General features: G+C 45.9%; 1 protein-coding gene across 1 annotated transcript in view; it reads left to right on the top strand.

Annotated features, from left to right (window-relative positions):
* Window positions 1-1,760: 1,760 nt before the first annotated feature.
* The window catches only part of SYNPO (synaptopodin), a 68,487-nt gene continuing 47,937 nt past the window's right edge, over window positions 1,761-22,310 (top strand). Inside the window, 2 exon segments of the mRNA XM_078150518.1 lie at window positions 1,761-1,928; window positions 21,207-21,932. Coding sequence (XP_078006644.1) covers window positions 21,545-21,932 — 388 coding nt within the window. The 5' untranslated portion in view covers window positions 1,761-1,928; window positions 21,207-21,544.

Raw genomic sequence — 22,310 nt, 5'->3', positions numbered from 1 at the left:
CATCATTTAATGGTTGAGGAAACTGAGGCAGACAGTGGTTAAGTGACTTGCCCAGGGTCACACAACTAGTAATTGTCTAAGGTCAAATTTGAACTCAGGTTTTCCTGACTCTAGATCCAGTGTTCCATCCTCTGTGTCACCTAGCTGCCTTTAGGTGGGACAACTAACCCCTAGAGAGATGGGCACTAGATAGCACTTTCAGAACTGGGGTCCTGATTCATGCCGGAGAATCATAAGAGCCAAAGCCTTAGCACTGGTCACGGAGGCAGGAAGGCAGGTTGAGTATAGAAGGGCTGAGTCCAAAGGAGGGTGGTAAAGGGACAGGGCTTGATGGAAGGATGGTTTACTTTCAGGTAGGAGGGATTGCAGAAGAGACTCCCCTCTCCCTTCCTCCCACCTTTCTACTTTCTCCCAACATCTCCTTTGAGGCCGCACCTGAATCTGAGTTCTCCTCAAAAAAAGCAGAGGGTCTCTCGAGTCACTGGGGAGAGAGAGGAAATATAGAAGTAACACATAGAACTTCCAGACCTGTTGGGATCTGCCCTCTGTTGGGGATTTCCTGGGGCTCAGGCAGTTCCCAGCAGTGTTGATGGCTTGCTCTGGATTGGTGCCCAGTGTTGGGGGATGGGGGGGCATAATGTGCCCTAAGGAGAGGCATCTCTTTTCAGAGTCCTTCCCCACTCTGGGAGCTAAAGGACCGTATATTATTTATTTTCCTATCTCCCCAAACAGTCTCACAGGGATCTTCACACAGTAGGCCCTTAGTGTTTGTCGAATTAAATTCTCTTTGCACCCCCACCCCCATCCTGCCATGCCCTTGGGGCACTATCCTATATGTTCTGTCATAATCTGACCCACTAATAGTGTGGAGGGGAAAGGTGTGTGTGGAGAAGAATGCTGTCCCACAACCTTGCCATCAGGCTTTAGGAGCTACTGCTCAGATGCTTTCCCCATTCTGGGCTCCCTCCTGTTGAAAGGAATAGCCACTGTCCTGTGGCAGTAAGGTCTGCCTGTGTGGCCCTGGGCAAATTGCTCAACCATTGCGTGCCTCAGTTTCTTCAACTGTAAAATGAGGATAATAACAACATCTACCTTGCAAGATTGTGAGGATCAAATGAGATAATATTGGTAAATTGCTTTGCACAGTGCCTGGCTCATAAGAAGGTGCTACTGAGGACTTATTTCCTCTCTCCCTTGGATAAGTCACTGGACATCAATTTCCTCCACTGTACAATGAGGGGGTTGGACGAGATGACCCCAGAGGTCCCTTCCAGCTCTGGACCTGTGATTCTCCATGCTGGACATCTCTGAGGCTGGAGACATGGATCTCCACGCTTCCATCTCTGTTCGGAAGACTCGGAGGCCTTGGGAAGGGAAGGAAAGCCGAGGGCAGTGAAGTGGTTGGCAGGGGGAACACAGAGTCTGAAGTCTGGAAACTTGTATTTTTGTGTAAGTGCCTTGTGTCGGTGGGGGGAGTAGGGGGTGTTTCAGGCCTCCGTGTGTGTTTGCAGAGTGGAATATGGGTTGTTTTTGTTCCTTCTCTGGCCTGAGCCCTTAAAAATATAGACAGCTAATGTCTTCAGTATGTATGAAATATCCCGTATGCTAGGAAACAAAAGGGGCTCTGTTATTAAAGTTTCATTTCCACACGCCCCCTCCCCCCTCCCTCCTCCTTTCCTCCCTCCTCTGGCTCCCCCTGTCACCCTGCCCTCCCCCCAGCCTCTCTGCCGGCTCTGCTCCGGAGGAGGGACAGAGGGAGAGAAGGAGCAGGAGAGAGGAGGAGAGAGCAGAGCAGAGCAGAGCCGGCTGGTGTCCTGCTCCAGGACGGAGACAGGAGGGCAAGAGTGGATGGCATTGGAAACCAAGGGGTCCCTCCCGGGCACAATCCTTACCCCTGGGTTGGAGCAAAGCATTTCCTCTGGTTCCAGGTGAGGGAAGAGAGGACGGAGGGAAAGAAGCACTGGGCTGGGCTCTGGGAGGGGAGATGGGACCCCTGGGTTCCTGGGGTGGGAACCTTTCTGTGGGAGCTGCTGAAGAGAGGACAGTGACTTGTCTCTCCTGTCCTTTTCCCTCTGGGCTCTGGCTCAGGTCCTGCCCGCCTGGGCTTTTTGCCCCTCGAAGAGCTGCCTGGGACGGAAGTTCCAGTCTGGCTGGGCTAAGTGGAACAGCATGTGTCTCCTGCTCAGAGAGGGCTGAATGAGAGGAGAAACTAAGCCAGCCCTCCACCTCTGGGCTCTGGGCTCTGAGGAGGGCTGGTCCAGCTGTGGGATGGATGTATCTGTCCGTAGGGTGTAAATGTGTGCATCTGAGTGTAGGTACACTTGGGGCCATACTTCTGTGAGCATGTTTGAGGGAATGTGTCTATGTATATGCCCCAACGTGAAGGGATCTGAAAGTGTGTCTGAGTGTATTCTTGTTCCTGGGTACATGTGTCTGAGTACACATGTGCATGTATGAATACATGTACAGATGAGGGCATGCATGTATTTGTGTACGTGTGAGTCTATGCACATGTCTGCGTCCAAATATTTGCCCATTGGTGGCACAGGCCAATGGTGCACTCAGCCGCTTATTCAGGGAAGCAGTGTGCTGCTTGTAGGGGGTTGATTAGGGGTCTGGTTAATTTGATGGACTTTTCACAGGTGAGCCTTTATTTGGGATTTTGATTGCCCTTCTCAGAGGAGATGTGGGCCCCATCCAGTTAGCCCCTCATTGAGAGGGTTGAGTACCTCTCCCAGCCTGGGTACTTCTCAGTTCATTCATACCTCCTTAAGGATGAGTGATAAAGATTTGATTGGTGATTTGATTAGCTCTATTATGGATCTGAGGGGCTGCTAGGTGGTGAAGTGGATAGAGGCTGGGCTTGAAATCAGGAGACCTGAGTTCAAATACAGTCTCAGAAACTTCCTAGCTGTGTGACCTTGAGTAAGTCACTTAACCTCTGTTTGCCTCTAGAGAAGGAAATGCAAACCACTTTAGAATCTTTGCCAAGAAAACCCCATGGGCAGAGACCCATGGGGTCATGGAGAGTTGGACACGACTAAACAACGATAAAATTGTGGATCTGAGAGAAGCTCTTTGCATTGGGCATATCTGAAAGGGACGCTGGCCTAGCAGGAGACGCTGAGAGAGCTGACCCAGACTGCAAAAATGGAAAGCCACTGCAGGGCTGGGAATGAATTTGGGGTGGGAGTGAGGGAATCTGCTCAGCCTCTTCAGGGAGACATGAATGGGTCCAATGGATCAAGAAGTACCCAGAAGGGGTCCTCGAGCCTCTCAGCGAGGGTCACGTGTGCTCATGTGCTCAGGCAATGTTTGTCACCATGGGACTGTCACTCCCTGGGTGCACTAATTAGATTGGTCCAGAGCCCCACCACCTTCCTTTCATCATTCATTGTGGCCCAAGCTCAGTGTAGCCAGTTTGAAGCAGTGTGGGGCGCAGGAGGGGCAAGGACGTCTCTGTCCCTGCTCCCCTCAACCAAAAGAAAGAACAGACTCACTTTGTACGGAAGGAAATCCTGGCACGGCCCCTAGAGCTGGGCTGGGAATCACAGAATGTTCGATGGGTCCTTAGTGATCACCTAGTATACCTCCCTCATTTTACAGAGGGAGAAACTGATTCCCTGAGAGGTGAAATATCATCTGTATGACCTTGGGTCATACAGAAAGTGACAGGCAAGGCCCTGGGGCAGAGTCTTAGGCTTTCCATCTCCCCTGCCCCCAGGCACAGTCTCCAGTTGCACATACAATGCAGGACTTACCACCCAGGGAACCAGGCAGGCAAAAAGTGGTGTAATGTCAGTGAGATCTGGATTCAAATGCAGCTTCAGTTACTCACTTCCTGTGTAACCCTGGAAAAGTCATTTGGCCTCACCCGTAAAATGAGGGAGTTTGACTTAACCACTTAGGTCTCTTCCAACTATAAATCCGTGATCCTCTGTAAGTCCCTACTTGTCTCACCCTCTACAGCCCCTGATTCAGGAATTCCCTTTGGGATCATCTGGGAAGTAGAGATACCTATTGAGTGTCAATCTCATTAATCTAAGGTATAAGATCCCTTCCTACTCCTCCCATTCACTGTGACTATTCTGCTCTTATCTTTCATTTCTTTGTTCCATATGCTTGTTTGCCTCCCAGGAAATCCTCAAAGATAGATTTTATTCCCATTATCAAGAGGGGAAGATAAGCAAGAGTGGAAGGATGATAAAAAAATTCTTCTTTTTGTATCCCAAGCTCTATGTGCCTGGGACATAGTAGGTGCTTAATAAGTGTTGATTCACTGATTTGTCTAGCACTATATGTTATCTGATATGATCCTGACACTAGTCCTACAGAAAGAGGAAGGGTGTGGGGGTAGGTATGTGGTGCAGGGGATAGAGCACAGGGCCTGTAGTCAGGAAGATCTGAGTTCAGATCTGGCATCATACATTTACTATCTGTGTGACCCTGGGGGCAGCTAGCTGGTGCAGGGGAGAGAGTACTAGTTCTGGATTCAGGAGGACCTGAGTTCAAATGTGACCTCAGACACATAACACTTACTAGCTGTGTGACTCTGGGTAAGTCACTTAACCCCCAATTGCCTCACCAAAAATAAATAAATAAATAAATGAAATAAAACAAACTGTCTCTGTGGCCCTGGGCAAATCACTTAACCCCTATTTGCTGCAGTACCTCATCTATTAAATGGGACCCACTGGAAAAGAAAATGGCAAACCACTGCCAGTATCTTTGCCAAGAAAACCCCATGGCCTTTGTCACGTAGAGTCAGGCTATGACTGAATGACTAAACAACAATTAATGGATTATAAGTCCATTTTACAGATAAGGATACTGAAACTTGGAGACTTCTCAGGGTCATATGATTAATTAGTTTGTGACAGAGTCCGATCTTAAACCCAGGTCTTCTGACTTCTAGTCGAATGGGTCAGATGCCTAGGAGCCCTGGTAACCTGATGCTCCCCCGCCCTGGACAGTCTTTCTGTGTTCGGGCTTATGTGACTGTTGCTAGGGGCTACTGGAGGTACCCATGGGAACTCCCTCTCCATCCTCCCAGCAAACCTTGTACTACTGCCTTATGAGCCTGGAATTTTTCCCAGCTGAATTTCTACCCACCCTACATGAACCCCTCTAAAGCTGCAGAACATACACCATCAATTATGGTACAGGGCCTGGTTTATTAGGACTGAGTGGTTGTAGCAGCTTTGAAGCTCCAGGGCTCTGGCTGCTTTTCCTTTCCAGGAGACAATTAGGAAGATTCCTTCAGGGAAACAGAAAGGGTGTGGGGGGGGGGAGAGCAAGGCATTCAAAGGCAAGAGGAGGAAGAAGGCTGGACTCACGCTATCATGGAAAGAACACCAGCTTGGAAGGCTGAAAGTATAGCTTCTATTTCTGGTTTGGCTACCAACTTGCTCTGGGACTTTGGAAGAATTACTCCTTTCTCTGGGCCTCAGTTTCCTAACCTGCAAAACAGATACCCTACTTGCACTCACGGTGTTGTGAGAGGAAGGTGCTGGTAAATCTTACATCTCAATACGGTTGAAATATTATTGTCGTTATCTCTGGACCTCATTTTCCCTATTTGGACTATGAAGGGAGTGAGGGAGGCAGATCAGAGATATCTCTAGTTTCTTTGCAGTGCTGACATTCCATGAATCTGCCAGGGAAAGGTGAAGACTGCTGGGCTTGAGTTTGTGGGAGTCCGCTGGTTCAATTCCAGCTCAAAGGAGGGATTTACAACTTTGAGGGGCGGCATAGTATTGGTAGAGTATTGGAATTAGGGAGGGCCAAGTTCAAATCTTGCTTCAGACACTTGCTAGTTATGTGACCCCGGGCAAGTCACTTAATTTCTCTGAGTTTTATTTTTCTCATTTATGAAATAAGGGAAATGAACAAAATTCTCTCTGAGGTACTTTTTAGCTTTAAATTTGCGATCCTATAAAAAAAACTCATTGTATGTCTCTATGTGTATATGCATGTGTGCACATGTATGTGTATACATGTATGTGTGTGTATAGTGTATGTATGTAGTGTGGGGATGGGAAATTGGAGGGGATGGGTGACAGGGCTCGATATACCTGGTGAAGTCAGGGCAAGAACCCCAAGATCAGAGCCAGAAGGTCACTCTAGGGACTCCAGGGTCAGTTTGCTACCTTTCGAGGCTTGCTTTAACCTTCTCACACACCTAGGCGGAGTGGCTTTGGCTTTTTCTGGTCTCTAAGGCCTCAGTTTCTATGTGTCTTGGTGTAACATTATCTGGCTCACCCAGCTATTCTGTTCTCATTCCCTGGAGGGATGGGCTCTGGAAGAGTTATAGCAGACTATAACAATAGCTCACATTTCTATTGTTTTGTATTTTACAAAGTGTTTCCTTTGCAAAAATCCTTTGAGGTGATTAGTGCAAGGGTTATTATTCCCATTTTGCAGATAAGGAAACTGAGTGTCTGGGAGATTGTGATTTGTTCCCATCTAGAAAGTGACTGCGCTTAGGATGAAAAGCCAGGTAATAATAGGTTCACAGGGTCTAGAGCTGGACTGAACCTTAGAAAAGACAGTAGTTTACATTTACCTAGCACTTAGAGGTTTACAAAGTGCCTTCCTTCCATGAATAAATGCAGATATGATTACCATCCTCCCCCTCCTCATTTTCAGCTGGAAACAGACTCGGAGAGATGGTTGGTCTGGCTAATAGAGCCTGAATTCCCATCCAGGTCTTATTCCAAACCCATATTCCCTTCCACTTCAGTACATCCAGTCTCTCACTCTTCTGGCTCCAAAGCTAATGTTCTTTCCACTATACATGCAGGGTGGGAAAGCCAGGAGCTAAGGCATATTGCAAGGACTATAGTTGTTTGGTCATTTTCATTAGTGTCCAACTCTTCATGACCCCATTTGGGGTTTTCTTGGCAAAGGTACTAGAGAGGTTTGCCATTTCCTCCTCCAGATCATTCTAGGAAACTGAGGCAAACAGCATTAAGTGACTTGCCTAGAATGCAGCAGCTAATAAGTTCCAGAGGCCAGATTTGAACTCAAGAAGATGGGTCTTCCTGACTCCAGGTCAGACACTCGATCCACTTCACTATCTAGCTGCCCACGGGGTGGTGGGGAGAGGTGGGGGATGGGGCTTTCTTTCTGTTTATTTTAGCATTATTATTAAGTTGTTATAACAAAGATACAGTTAGTTCCTGATTAATGTGAATTATAATTGCGTGTTTTCAAATCCACACTATTCGAAGTTATAATTATGTAAAATATAGTCATTTGTTTCAGCCCAGTGGAAATATGCAGCACAAATTGAAATAATGGGACCACTTCAGGGGATTCATTACTTGCACTAATCTAGACCTAGCTATATGTGCATGTTTTAATCACGCATATAGATTTCAAGCAGTGACATGCTGTCCTCTGTGCACAAAGCCACTTCAGACCATATTCTTGCTCACCTCAGAGCTTTGAGCGATGCCTCCAGTGTTGGGATAAGTCACACTGAGCCACTCCACTCACTCAGTCTCCCCTGGGCCAGAGAGCACACACACGTGTGAGACAGCTGGCCTGGGTTAAGGGCACAGTCCGTGACCAGGGAAACGAGCAAAGCTAACTGTCCCACATGGCAATTGAACCTTTGACCCTAGCCTCATTAGCTATATAATGTGCTATATAATCCACTCAGTCAATATGCATTTCGAATGATATCTAAGGTAACTCGATGCCACTTTGACAAAGAATTTGGACTGTCTTTTAGCATTTAACGTAATAGGATTGTGGCTATATACTGAGATTAACTGGACTGCGCGGAAGGTGAGCTCCCTAGGGGTGGGGATGCCTGGTCTGTCTTTGCATCCTCAGTATCTAGAACAGCATGTGGTGAGACCTAAGAGCCACTTTGTAAAATGTTTATTGCATTTGCTTCAAAACATTTTTGTGCTAAAGATAGAAAGCAAATATTATCACCGCTTCACAGATAAGCAGAAAATTCAGTAACTCGTCCCACAGAGAGCAGTAAAGCAGGAACAGAAGTCCAGATATCCTGGTTCCTTTGATGCTAAATGAGAGCTGGACTAAATAATCTCTTAGCTTCTTTCTAGCTCCACGGTCCCACTATGCTCAGTACTGGGCTGTGTCCACATAACTTCATAGTTTCCAAGGCACTTTCCCAGAGGGGTGGGTAGGATGGGGGATTATTATTTCCATTTTACAAATGAGGAAAGGTGCTGAAAAGTGAAGTGATCTGCCCCACATCACACTGGGAGGGTCATTTTACAATGAAAACCAAAGAATTTTAGAGAGAGAAAGGATTGTAGAGATCATTTAGTCCTCATTTTATAGATGAGGAAATGGAAGCCAGAGAAGGTAAACAATTAATGAAGTGTTAATAATGAGTTATTAATAACTCTTAATAAAGGATTATTAAGCTCTTACTATGTGTTAAGTGATGGGGCTGTCAAGAAAGGCAAAAACACTTCCCTCTGTCCCGCCCTCAAGAAGCACATATTCTTATGGATGAGACAACATGTAAATAACTAGGCGGGTAGAAGAAATATCCAGAGTAAACAGGAGGTAATCTTAGGGGTGAAGACATTAGCAAATGGAGGGATGGGAAAGGTCTCTTGCAGAAGGTAGGATTTAAGCTGGGTCTTAAAGGAAGACAGAGAAGCTGAGAGGCAGAGGTGAAGGGGCAGAGCATTTGAGGCACAGGAGACAGCCAGTGAGAAGGTGCAGAGTTGGGGTATGGAGTGTAGTGTTTGGGTAAAAAAAGCAAACAGGCTATGAAGGGGAATAAGTGATAACATGGTGTAAGGAATAAGACAGTCGGAAGGCATCGGGTTGGGTAGAGCTATAAATGCCAAATGTAAGATTTTATATTTGGTCCTAGAGCTAATGAGGAGCCATTGAAGCTTATTGGGGGTAGGGGTGGGGTGACATGTTTAGACTTGCATTTTAGGAAAATCACTTTGGCAACTGAGTGGGGGATGGATCAGAATGGAGAGAGAAATGAAATGAGGGTCATACAGTCATAAGTGACAGAGCCTGGATTCCAAACCGGCTGTTCTGATTCCACATTCTCTGTTCTTTCTGTCGCACTGTGGTGCTACTTACCTAGTCTCTAGGGGTATAGGATGTTGAGTCCAGATCTGCAGTGCTCTGTCCACTGTACCTTCCTACCGTTGCTGAAGTGTATGTGTGTGTGTGTGTGTGTGTGTGTGTGTGTGTGTGTGTGCCCCTGTACCAACCAGATGGCTTTAACTCTGACTGCAAGTTCTCTGAGGGCAAGGACTATTTGTGCTACAGGGGTTCTCATTGGACCAGGTAACCCCATTCCCTGCTGCTTAGCTCATGGGGATGCCTTCTCTCTATACCTGAACTATTCTCCCTTTTTATCTTTACTTGTTGAATTCTTGTCCGTTTGTTAAAAGTCCAAATAAACTGCTACCTCCTCCATGAAACTTTCTGTGATTCCCCATGTTGATACCAGCCTTCTCCACGATCTCCTAAAGTCCTTTTTTTTTTTTTTGGCTAGGCAATGGGGTTAAGTGACTTGCCCAGGGTCACCAGCTAGTGAGTGTTATGTGTCTTGAGGCCAGATTTGAACTCAGGTCCTCCTGAATTCAGGGCCGGTGCTCTATCCACTGTGCCACCTAGCTGCCCCAAAGTCCTTAGTTTTGCACCTCTTGAATGCACTCAGCATGTAATATTGTGAATTAGGGTTATCTTTGTGTCTTATCCCCCTGTTAGACTCTTGGCTCCCTTCGGGAAATCTGTATCTCCCTTAGCCAAACCTGTCTTTCCCTTATTTAACACCACAACCTGCATATAGTAGGTATCTAATGCTTGTTGAATGAATGAATAAGTGAATGACAGCTTATGGTACGTTCCTCTAAGAGCAGATCCGAGGAGAATCAGTGAAGAGCAGACCAGTTGGCAATAGCTGCTGCTGGCGGTGAATAGGATGACGGGGATCTGGGAACAGTAAGAGACTTGGTGGGGAAGGAGAGGGGCTTCCCTTTCTTTCTTTCTCCCCTAGCCCCCCGACCCTGCTTTGATCAGGCTTCCGTTAGAACTTGTTTGAGAAGCAGAGAAGGGGTTAACAGAGAACAGGAAAGGAGGAGAATAAAGCAAACAGCATTGGAAGAGAAGCCCGGGGCTTTGAGCTGTTTGGTCTGGCCGAGAGGCCTGCCCGCCCCCCTCCCCCACCCTGGAAGGCAGCTCTGCAGACAGACTCACACACAGACTCTGACCCACCTCCTCACACAGACGCTCTCTGTGTGTGTGGCTTTTGAATCACAGCATCTTAAGAGTTGGACGACAAGAAAGGTCTAGTGGAAAGAGCCTGGGCTGGCTGGATTAGGTGATCTTTACGGCCCCTTCCAGCTCTAAAAGTCTATGAAACAGTCTGGTCCAAGCCTCTCTGTCCAGAGCAGGAACCTGAGGGCCCAGACTGGGGAAATGACTTGGCCATGGTCACCTGGAGAGTTTGTGGCTGATCCTGGACTAGAAGCAAGCTTGGGATGGGGTATGGGGGGGGGGAGGTGAGAGGAGAGTGGAGAGAGGAAAGGCCATGGATGGATTCTTTGCCTTTTTCTGTTTCTCTAATACACAAACTTACCCCTCCCCCACATTCTCACAATCGTGTTGCACACACATGTGTGAGCACAAACGCTCATGTACCCTTCCACCTTTACCTACACGTGCGGACCATGCATCTCCCTTCCCTTGATCTCTCTCTCTCTCTGTCATCTATCAAATCTCAGCTTCCACAGACCGCTATTGGCAGTCTCTCTCGTGCCCAGTGTACTTCTCTTGCCACCTTTTGGCCGCTTTTGCAGCACTCCCTTGTTACTATTACTTACCCAGGAGGGCCTTAGTCCAGGAGGCTCACTTGGTCCTATAACTGGGTCCCTCCAGGAGCCTCCCTGAGACAGAACCAAGAGCCCATCCCTCCGACCCCCGTCCCATTTCAGGAACCAGCTCCCAGCTCCCGTTGGCTCCCTTCCAGGGATGTGGGCCAACCTCCATCTGTGGGTTACAGCCAGTCCCTGGATAGTCTTGGGAAAGGCATGGATGCGAGTAGATTTCCCTTCTGGAGTAGGGTGTAACTGGAAGTGGGTAAAGGGGATAGCGGCCCTGGGTGGAGCCTGGACAGGACAGCTTAGTTGGACTTTTCCTCATCCGCCCCAGGAGCTGGTTTAGATTCGCTTCAGATATGCTTAGTTCAATTCAGTTCAATGAGAATTCATGGAGCACCCCAGATGCCTGTAGGGTGCATAGGGTACCAAATAGAATTGGAAGGGGATCTAAGGGGATGCAGCAAGACAAGAACCAATTGGTACTAGCTGCTGGTGGTGGAGGGGTTCCTGGGATTTGGGGACAGTAAGAGCCACTTGTATGGTTAGGGGGATCGGAGACCGCAGGACTGTAGATTTAGAGCTGGAAGGGACCCTTGAGGTCATTTAATCCAACCCTCTCATTCTAGAGATGAGGAAACTATGACCCAGGAGAGTAAGTGACTGCCTAAAATCACCCGGCAATCCAGCCGAAGAGTTGTGGGTCAGATTCCTCGTCTCCCAGTGCTGTGCTCCTTGCACCACAGCATGCTGCCTGCCAGCAGGATGAGAGCAGGGCCACAAACAGACGGACAGATGCAAGGATCTGGGGGTTTCAGGATGTGAGGAGGCCTTCGAGAAGTCTCTGAGGCTGGAAAACAACTCCATAAAATCGACTTTGGAACATGTCAAAATCTGCTCAGTAATAAGAGCTTCCCTTTCTGTATTCCTGAAGGTTCACAAAGCTCTTCCCAATACTAGGTAGCTAGGAGAGAAAATGGAACCTTAGAGAGGGGAAGTGACTTATGTAAAGTCACCGGCTAATGAATGAGAAAAGATTATGCCCCTAACTTTTAAACTCAGGGCTCTTTCTGCTATAATACATCACCCAAGAACCCACAGAGATTTTTCTTCTGAGTCAACTTGAACTCTTATTCTCTCTGCAGTTACCAGTGAACTCCTGGTCACCAAATACAATAGCCTTTTTTTTTTGCTTTAGCATCCTTGGACACTGCTACCTCTCTCTCTCTCTGTGTGTCTCTCTGTGTCTCTATGTGTGTGTCTCTCTGTCTCTGTCTCCCTGTTTGTCTCTCTCTCTCTCCTAAAGGTTCAGTCTCTCCCTCTCCATGGATTCCTTCCCCTATGCCTGCAAGTATGCTCACTGAGGTCTCCCCAATCTAGAAAAAATGTTCCCTGAACACTGATGCTGACTCATTTCAGTCAGGTCCAACTCTTCATGGCCCCATGTGGGGTTTTCTTGGTAAAGATATTGGAGTTTTTTGTCATTTCCTTCTTCAACTTATTTGACAGATCAGGGAACTGAGACAAACAAGGTTACATGACTTGCTGAGAATCACATGGCTAGTAAGTGCCTGGGGTCAGATTTGAACTTAGGAAGAGTCTTCCTGATTCCAGGCTCTGAGCTGTATCCACTGCACCACCCAGCTGCCCTTGAACTCTGCTACTCCATGGAATAAATCATCTATTTCAAGCAATGACATGCTGTGTCCTATATACAAAGAGCATTAGAATTGGGAGCAATCCTTGGAGATCACTGAGAGCAGTCATTGTATTTTACAGTTGGGGACACTGAGGTCCGAAGAATGAGAGTGACGTGGAGTCATAGAATTTCCAGCCCCAAGAGACCTTAGGACATAGAACAAAGAATGTCGGTGCCAGAAGGGACCTTCGGGATTATTTAGTCCACCCCCATAATTTCATAGATGGTAAAACAGACATCCAGAGTTGTGAAGTGTTCTCACACAGTGAGTCAGTGACATCTCTGTCTTCTTGCTTTCACTTCCAAATTTCTCAGAGGAGACAGAAGCTGACTCTTGGGACTGCCTTCCCGTCCAGCCACTCCAGGCCTCTGCTGTCTAGCCTCCATCCTCCCCCCTCGCTCCAGTCACCAGTGACTTTTTAATCACCAACTCGAATGGCCTTTTCTCAGTTCTCTTCCCTGATCTCTCTGAAGGGTTTGGCACTGTTCGTCGTACAAAGAATAACTGCTTTTTCTATAGGGCTCTGAGGATTGCAAAATGCTTTCCTTTAAACAATCCTGTGAGGTAGGTGGCAGATGGTGAACTGAAAACACTACCCGCTATTAAGCTGTATGACCTTTGGGACCTCTGTCTGTCTGTCTCCTCCACTATAAAATGGAGATGATAATAATAGCTACCCCCCAGGGTTGTTACGAGGATCAAATGAGTTGATGATGATAATAATAATAATAGTTAACATTTATTTAGTGTTTACTAGGTAGCAGGCACTATACTAAACGCATCATAATTACTATCTCATTTGAGCCTCATAACAACCCTGGGAAGTAGGCACTATTATCATCCCCATTTTACTGTGGAGAAAACTGAGACAGCACTTGAGTGACTTACCCAGGGTCACATAACTAGTAAGTATCTGAGGACAGATTTGAACTCAGGTCTTCCTGCCTCCAGGCCCAGCCCTCTGTCTACTGCATCGTCTTCTTGTCATGCCTGATTCTTCATGACCCCATTTGGGGTTTTCTTGGCAAAGATAGTGGGGTGGTTTGCCATTTCCCTCTCCAGATCATTTTGTAGCTAGCTGCGTTCAGTAATAGGACAGGTAAAGATATTAAAGATAATAATTGTTAAGTGCTTAGCACAGGGCCCGATATACAGTAGGCACTTAATAAATGCTTGTTTCCTACCTTCTAGCTCTGGATTTATGATCCTAGTCACTTGATCTTTTTTTGGAGCCTCAGTTTCTCCTTTAGAGAATAAGGGGATAGGACCAGCTGATCTCTAAGGTCCCTTCCAGCCCTAATAGTTCAAATTCTAAGGTCCCTCCTGGTTCTTAACATTCTGTGAGGTCTCTTCTGTATGGTTCACCCCCTCCAGCTGTGATGTTTCATGACCTTCAAAAATATTAAGGGTAATATTAAAATTATTCTCTGAGCCATCCAGAGTCTAGGGTCAATTTGATTTTGGATGCTAGGAGAGAAGGGCTGAGTTGCCTTTGACCAGAGAGGAGACTTTTCTTTGGACTTTTGCTCTGGCTTGTAACTGCTCGTTAGAGCCTCGTGGGGGCATCCCATACCCGGGGCTCAGTGCAGTATTTATAGCCGTGACTTCATGTTCTTTTTTTTTTTTCTTTCCAAAAGCCATCTCCATGGCCTGCATATTTATAAATCTGGCTGGGCAGAAATAGACACTGGGAGGGGAGGGTTTGGAAGCTTCATGAACAGGTTGGATGCAATAAATCCATTTGGAACCAGTCCTGAATCTGCCAGCAGCCTGTGGCTCTGCCCTGGCTGCAAGTGACTTCATGAGCACACAGCCAATTGTAGGGGCCACTAGCTTGTGATGTCACAACCTTTCCTGGGTTGTCATTTCCCAAGAGAGAACATCTGTCCCTCTGTTGGTTCATTCATTCATCAAATGTTTGTAAAATGCCTCAGAGTCAGCGTGTACCGCTCACTTCCCTACCTACTGTATGACCCTGTTTCCAAAAGCTTTGCTCTCACTTCCCTTCTCTGGTAGAAAAACCCAGGGTCGGTCTCTGTTAAAGTAGTCTTTAACCCAGCTTACTCTCCTAGATCAATAAATCCAAGGCTTTTCATAGTCCCTTGAGCACTAGATAGGCTTCTTGTCCAACAGTAACCCAGACTCACTACAATGACTTAGCACTTTCCAACATTTTCTCATTCATTCATCTATTCATTCATTCATTCACCCACCAGCATCATACATGCTACTATGAACAAGGCACTGTGTGCTAGGCACTAGAAATATCACTCAAATATTCCAAGTGTCTACTCTGTGCCAGGCACGTGCTAGTTGCTGGGGATACAAATAGAAAAGTGAGAGCATGTCTGTCTTCATGGAGCTTACATTTTCCTGTTGGGGAATTCACAGATTTGTTCCCAATGAGTACAAAATAAAAATTGCAAGAGGGCCCTTACAGTTAGGGGAATCAGAAAAGGACTCTTGAAGGAGGCAATCCTTGGGCTGACCCTTGAAGGGAGCTAGAGGTTCCAAGACACAGAGATGCTAAAAGTATATAAAGAGAAGAGTCCTGGGGTACCAAACCATAGAAGAGGAACACAGATGATAATCCTTGCAAAGGAGACCAAAAAAGATGGGTGTGACAGGTAGGAAGGGAGGGAGGTTTCACAGAAACCCAAGGATGAGACAGTTTCCAGGAGGAGAAGGGTGGTCAACAGTGTGAAATAATGCATAGAAGTCAAGGATAAGATCTGAGAAAAGGCTATGAGGTGTAGCATAAAGAAATCACTGGTGAGCATGGAAAGAATAGTTTGAACAGAGCAGTGGGGTTGGAAGCCAGGTTGCAAGGGGCTGAGAAGTGAAAGGGTAGAGAGAAAGTGGAGATAATGAGTATAGACAGCTTTCTCATTTAATTTTTTTGGTTACATGTAAACAAAATTTTTTATACAAATCTTTTATTTTTCTTCAGTTACACACAAAGATAATTCTTTAACATTCATTTAAAAAAATTTTGAGTTCCAAATTTTCTCCCTTCCTCCCTTACCTCCCACCTTCCTGAGATGGTAAGCAATTGGATATAGGTTATACATGTACAATCATGCAAAAGAAATTTCCAGATTTGAGTTTTAAATTCTCTTCCTCCTGCCCTCCCCTCCCCTTTCCTTGAGAAAGCAAGCAATTTGATTATAGACAACTTTCTCTAGGAGTTTGGCTGTAAAAGGGAGGAGAGATATAGGAAGACAGCTTGAGGGGATGGCAGAATCAAGTAGAGGATTTTTTTATTCTGTAGGGCGAGGGATGGGGAAGATCTGGGAATATTTAAAAGAAGCAGAAAAGGAACCAGTGTATACAGAGAGTTGAAAATGAGAGAGAGAGAGAAGGGATGCCCAAAGGAACAATCCCTGAGGAAGGTGGGAGGAGATATGTCCAAGAGCAGGGAGTCCCATCCTCCAAGACTGGATAACAGGAGGAGAGAGTGGAAGAATTGAAGCTGAGGTAATTTAAGCCAAGGTGCTAGAAAATGACTCAGTGCTTTAGTTTATCAGGTTTATCACTGGGTCTAATAATAATAATAATAATAATAATAATAATAATAAAACTATACATTTCCATAGCACTTTAAGGTTTATAAAGGACTTTTCTCACAAGCAGCCTGTGAGGAAAGGAGTGCAAATAAAAGCTCCCTGTATGAGAGTAAATGACTTGCCCAAGGTCATACAGTCCCTCAATGATAGAAGTCAGGACTTCAACCCAGGTTTTTTGAGTCTAAGTTCACGGCTCCTTCCCCAGTAATGCCTTTCTGCCTAGGAGAAAGGCAATTATTGGGTTTTTGGTTTTTCCCCCCTCCATTGGAGAAGAGAAAGAGGGAGAAGATGCATAAAAGAGGAGAAATCCAAGAGGGATAACCCTGATTGCCAAGAAAAAGAAGTAGTCTTTGTGGTATTAATAACAGTCGGTGATCAGCCTCCTCTGCTTGAACACCTGCAGATCCCTCCTCCTGAAGTAATGGTACCTTGTCCCTCTCTCATGGTCTGCATCCCATTCTATTGCTGTGATAGTTATTGTGTCTGTATCTTATTTATCTCTGTATTTCCCAGCATCCAGCATAGGGTTTTGTACATAGCTGGTACTCAATAAATATTTATTGAATGAATGAATGAATGAATGAATGAATGAACTTATCTTTAGGTATATCTACATACCCTTTGCTTCTGGGGGAGTTCTTCTAATCCAGACATCATCATTGCTATCATTTATATGGCTCCTTAAGGTTCGGAAAGTGCTCTGCAAATATTATCTCATTTGATTCTCACAACAACAAAGGAGTTAGGTGCTATTATTATCCTCATTTTACAGATTAGGCAGCTGAGGTAGACAAAGGTTATGTGATTTGTCCAGGGTCACACGGCTAGTAAGTACCTAAGGACCTATTTGAACTCAAGTCTTCTTGACTCCTGGCCCAATGCTGAATCTACAAAGCTACCCAGCTGCTTCTGGATTGCTTCTAATTCCACTGTCACTGTCCCTGGCATAGGTCAAATCTATCTTCTAGGGGCAGCTAGGTGGTACAGTGGATAGAGGACTGGCCCTGGAGTCAGGAGGACCTGAGCTCAAATCTGGCCTCAGACATATAACACTTACTAGTTATGTGATCCTGGGCAAGTCACTTAGCCCCATTGCCTAGCCAACAACAACAACAAAATCTATGTTTCAGGGTTCCCTAAACATCAGTGGTCTCAGCTTTAGTGAGAACTGGACATTGCCCCCACATTTTAGGCCTTGAGGAACTGGGATAGGCAGTCATTTCCAGGCAGGCTCCAGTAACCGTGTGGCTGGAAGAAGGGGTTCCTCAGAGTAGCCTTTGAACAATACCTCAGTTTTAGAGTGTCCAGACTCTACCTATGTTGGTAATCAGACAACAGGTCTCTGGGGAGGAGGATCTGAATGGTAATTCTGTTGCTAGCTACCCCTCCCCTTCCCAGATTGGCAGTAGGAAGGTTGCGCCAGCCAAAAATATTTGTGTGGGTGGAGGAAAGTTAACTTTATTTTTCCGCCTTTTTCTCCTTTCCTGGAAACCAGGGTCATGTCAAATGCAGCAACACAGAAGCAGGAATAGAAGGGAAGCCGCGCACAGGGAGAAAGGGAGGGAAAAAGGGAACGAGGAGCAATCCCCTTCTCCTGGGCCCCTCTTTCTCCACCTCCTCGGGCCAGACTGAAGATGAAGCCAGGCTAGGAAGGATTATTTGGACTCTTTGGGTTGAAATTGAGGAGGGAGCAGCCCTGGCCTGGTTGGAGCCCTTAGATCTCTGACCTTCCCCACCCCCTAAACTGGCTTGGTCATTTGAAAAGCATGAGATTTGGAATCAAAGGACCCAGATTCAAATCTTTTTTCTATACATTTACTATGTTTATGACCTTGAATGAGTCACTTCTGTTTCCTAGGCTTCAGTTTCTCAAACTGTAAAATGAGAGAATTGGTACAGGTGATTTCTAAAATCCCTTCTCAGCTTTAAACCTGTGATTCCAAAAGGTTCTGATTTTGCAGAAGAAAAAAACGGAGAGCAGATTCAAAGAATCAGAGGTAGAAGGGAGCTTAGAGGTCTTTCCAGTTCAACCTCCCTGCCCCATTTTGTAGGTGAGAAAATGGCCCACCAGAGAGGATCATAGGCTGGGTTGCCATTAAATCTGGACCACAGGATCATTGGCCTGGAGCTGGAAAGAGACTAGTCCTAGCCTTCATTGTACAGCTGAGGAAAAAGAGAACCAGAAAAGTAAAATGATTCATCCTAGGTCACACAGAGAGAAGGTTACAGATTTGGAATTCTAATCTTGTTTCCTCGCCACCAAATCCTGCGCTCTTTCCTATAACCAGTGTAGGAATTCTCTAGGTATGGCCCTACCAGAGGTTCTTATACTTTCTGTATCACTCTCTAAATCGTATATTTTGTAGAGCTGACCTCTTGAAAGCCCATTTCTAGCTGGGTCTGTGACAGGAGAAGGGCGGGGCCTGAATGAGCTTGTGAGGCAATGAAGGATGCCTTCAGGAGAATGGGCACGCAGCAGAGCTGGCTAGGGGAACTAGCTGGCATCATTAACATCATTAAAGCAAGAGTGCTGATCAACTTCAACAGAAGGCATGGATGGGCTACCAGAGAGCGAGAAAAAGAGAGCAGGGGGAAGATTTGGGCTGAAGCCCCAGTCCTTGTGGTGACACCCGCTTTCACCACCCTTCCCAGGTTCTAGTTTCTTAATTTCACCAGCTGTCAATACTCCATCCATTAAGGCTAGTCACCCGTGGGATTCACACATGGGCCCTTCTGCAGCTGGCCTGGGCTTCCCGCAGGGATCAGATTTACTCTTATCTTCCTGGACTGGTTACAAGAATCTCTCTAGGTCAGAGAACAGCTCGTCTCAGAAACCAAGGCCACGTCCCTAGCCCACCCCAAACCCTGGCCTTGGTAGTTAAAAGAACTGATCTCCAGTCACAGACATGGAAAGGATAAAGGTAGAGGTGGACACCCACTTAGACATTAATTTCCACTGCCTTCTTGCCCTTTCCAACTCCAGTCCTGGTACCCCACCCACCCTTGGTCACAATTTTATTTTGTTGATAAATTTTCAACATTGCTTACAAATCTGGTCTCAGGGTGACCCTGGGCATGTCACTTAATCGCTGTCTACCTCAGTTTCCTCTTCTGTAAAATGGGATAAGAGTACCTACCTCCCAGGGTCGTCGTGAGGATTGAATGGGAGAATATTTGTAGAGTGCTTCTTTCACAGTACCTGGCACATAGGAGGTACTATATAAATGTTAGCTCTTATTATTATCATTATTAATAAGATACTGTTTACAAAGTATGTCATGTGCAGTGCCTGGCACGTAGTGAGAGCTCTATTATTTTTATCCCACCAAAGGCACCATTAAATGCCCGACAAAGTACAGTCCCTGAAAAGTTAAGCAAAACTACGCTGTGACGGTTTTACATCTTAGCTGGGTCTTATACCAAGTTTTTTGTGAACATTTTCCCTTTCAATTGCTTTTTGCTGTTTCATGAAATGATACTACTTGTGATCTTTTGTCCTCTACCTCTACAGAGTTTAGGAAGAGTCATGGACAGGAATAGACATGTAAGGAAGGAAGGGTTAGAGCAGGGGAATCTTAGCCTGGGGTCACTTTGGCAAGGACACCGAGTGCTTGAAGGGGAGTCCTGTGAAGTAAGTCTAGAAAGGTAGGCCTTGCCAGAAGTACTTCAGATATCAAACTAAGTAGCTTGTATTTTATTCTGGAGACAGGGAGCCATTAATGATTCTCAGAGCAAGGGAGTGATATGGTTAAACCTGTGCTTTAGCTCAAGGTCTTTAACTGAGTTTCTTCCTCTTAAGAGCTTTGGTCATTTCAATCTTTTTTCCATGAATTTCTCCTATCATTCACTTCTTGACTCCTTGCCCTTTGGTGGCTCGTACCTCAAGGGCTGGATACCGACCAATTCATACTTTATTGGCCTTGATCTCTGACCTAAGTGGCTTCTGTTGGAACAGAACTGTCCACATCTGGATACCAGTACCCTTTGTTTCAAGCCTGGTGGAGCCAAATGCATGCTAATAATTCTGCCTCAAAAAACCTATCCTTCAGGAAGATTATTTTGGTAGCTAAGTGGAAGATGACTTGGAGAGCTGAGAAAGAGGAAAAAGTTAGGTAGCTAGTATGATATCCCAAGAGAAGTTGATAAGGCCCTGAACCTATGAGATAGCTATGTGAGTGCAGAGAGAGTGGAAGAAAGAGATGCTGTGGGACAGATGTGTTTTTTTTAATTTTTAAATTTTTAAAAAATTTTATTAATTTATTTTGATTTATCAGCAATCACTTCCATATGCTTTTGAGTTTAAAATTTTTCTCCTCCTTCCTCCCCACCACCCTCCCCAAGATGGCTCACAATCTGATATAGGCTATACATTTACATTCCTATTTAACATATTTTCGCATTAATGATGTTGTAAGTAAAAATTAAAACCAATAGGAGGAACCATCAGAAAGAAGAAACAAAACTCAACAAACAGAAGAGAAAAAAAAAAGATAGCAATTTAACTTCCGTAGTTCTTTCTTTGGATGCGGATAGTATTGTCCATCATGAGGCCTCTGGAGATGTCTTAGATCCTCGTATTGCTGAGAAGGGTTAAGTTTATCAATATTAGTCATTGCACAACATGGCTGTTATTGTGTACAATGTTCTCTTGGTTCTGGAGCAGATGTTCTTAACTTGGAGTCCACAGACTACTAAAAGGGTCTGTGGATAGATTTTTGTGGGATCTGTGAAATCTGATGGGAAACAATATAGCATTTGCTCCCATTATTTAAAACATTATTCTGAGAGAGGCATCACCAGACTGCCAAAGGCATTGAAGACACACAAAAGACTAAGATCTCTTGGTTTACAGGCCGATTCTTTGAAAGAATCTGGGCCTATTTCAGCAGACTTGGAGTGGGAGTTAGGAAACCTGACTTCTAGTTCTGGTCCTGCCACTAATTAGAACAAGGACCTTACATGAACTTGGTCAAGTTCTCCTTCCCTAAGTCTCAATTTTCCCATCCACAAAATGATGGGATTGTATTAAGGTCCTTTCCAGCTGTAAGAATCTTTGTCCTTTGCTAATACCCGACATTTTTTTCTTTTTTTTTCCAGTACAGGTGAATTCGTTTTGAAGCCAGTACTCAAAGACGTGAGACATCAGCAGGAAAGGAGGGCCAGAACAGCCTACCTCTGAGTAATCCAAACCCTGTCTCTGGCCCTGACCCTGCCAGTGTTCACCTCCAGCTCGGAGGAGTCCACAGGGCAGGGAGTACCCTACAGTGAAGTGAAGTGACTTCCTATCTATCTTAGAGGTTGTGATTAGATACTGTCCAGGCCTGAGACTGGGTCCCACTCCTAGGGACAAACATAGGCTGCCCAAGGACCCAGAGAGGATACTCCCTCAGGTGAAGAATCCCAAACCAGCTTTCCCAGAGGAGTAAAAAGAGAACATACTATGTTTGGCACTCAGCTGTTCCAGCCTCAGCCCTCAGGGACCAGGCCTACTGAAGGAAGATCTCACTCTGGTGACTTTGAGCTTCCTGAGGAAGGCTACAACTGTCCAGCCATGGAGTCCAAAGAGGACAGCTTGAGCACGTTTGAAGGTCCAGGACAGTCCAGTCTTTTGGACCTGGAAGAGAAAGAAGAAAAAGTCTTGGACAATGTACCCTGTGGAATGAGGGAAGAGGGGTCCCAGCCATCAAGTCCGCTTCTAACTCATTCGGTCAGTGGTCCTAGGCAACCGCCTGGGAGGTCTCATGAGACATGTGGCACCAGCCAGGACTGGAAAGTAGCCAGAGTGCAGGCTGTCCCGGTTTCCAGCCCCAGCTCAGCCCAGAAACCAGGTAAGTCAAATCCTTTCCCCCTTTCCTCAAGTTAAGTCTCTGGCAAAGCAGTGAGAAAGGTGGGATTTGTCTTCCCAAGTCCTGACTGCTACTTTCTTTCTCTTCTTCCTAACTCTACTCCAGTGGCCTCGGGCCCTTTATTCATCTCTCCTTCAATTCGCCCCCCAAGCCTACTTGCATAAAACGAGCTGAGAAATATTCATTTCCTTCAATGCTTCACTGGGGCTCTGGGACCTCAATGGAGGGGGGGTATGTCCTCCATTGCATATTACGACCCTGTCTAGTTTTCCCATCGTGGGCAATTTTTATCCATGTTTTCTGCTAAGCCCTCCATTCTCTATGAGAATCTATCCAATATGCTAGAGGCCTCCCTCGGTT

Source organism: Phascolarctos cinereus, unplaced genomic scaffold (genome assembly GCF_003287225.1).
Source record: "Phascolarctos cinereus isolate Bilbo 61053 unplaced genomic scaffold, phaCin_HiC Scaffold_2;HRSCAF=192, whole genome shotgun sequence".
In the NCBI taxonomy this organism is placed as follows: Eukaryota; Metazoa; Chordata; class Mammalia; order Diprotodontia; family Phascolarctidae; genus Phascolarctos; species Phascolarctos cinereus.
Note: the sequence above shows the minus strand (reverse complement) of the source record. Positions and strands in the feature narration are given on the sequence as shown.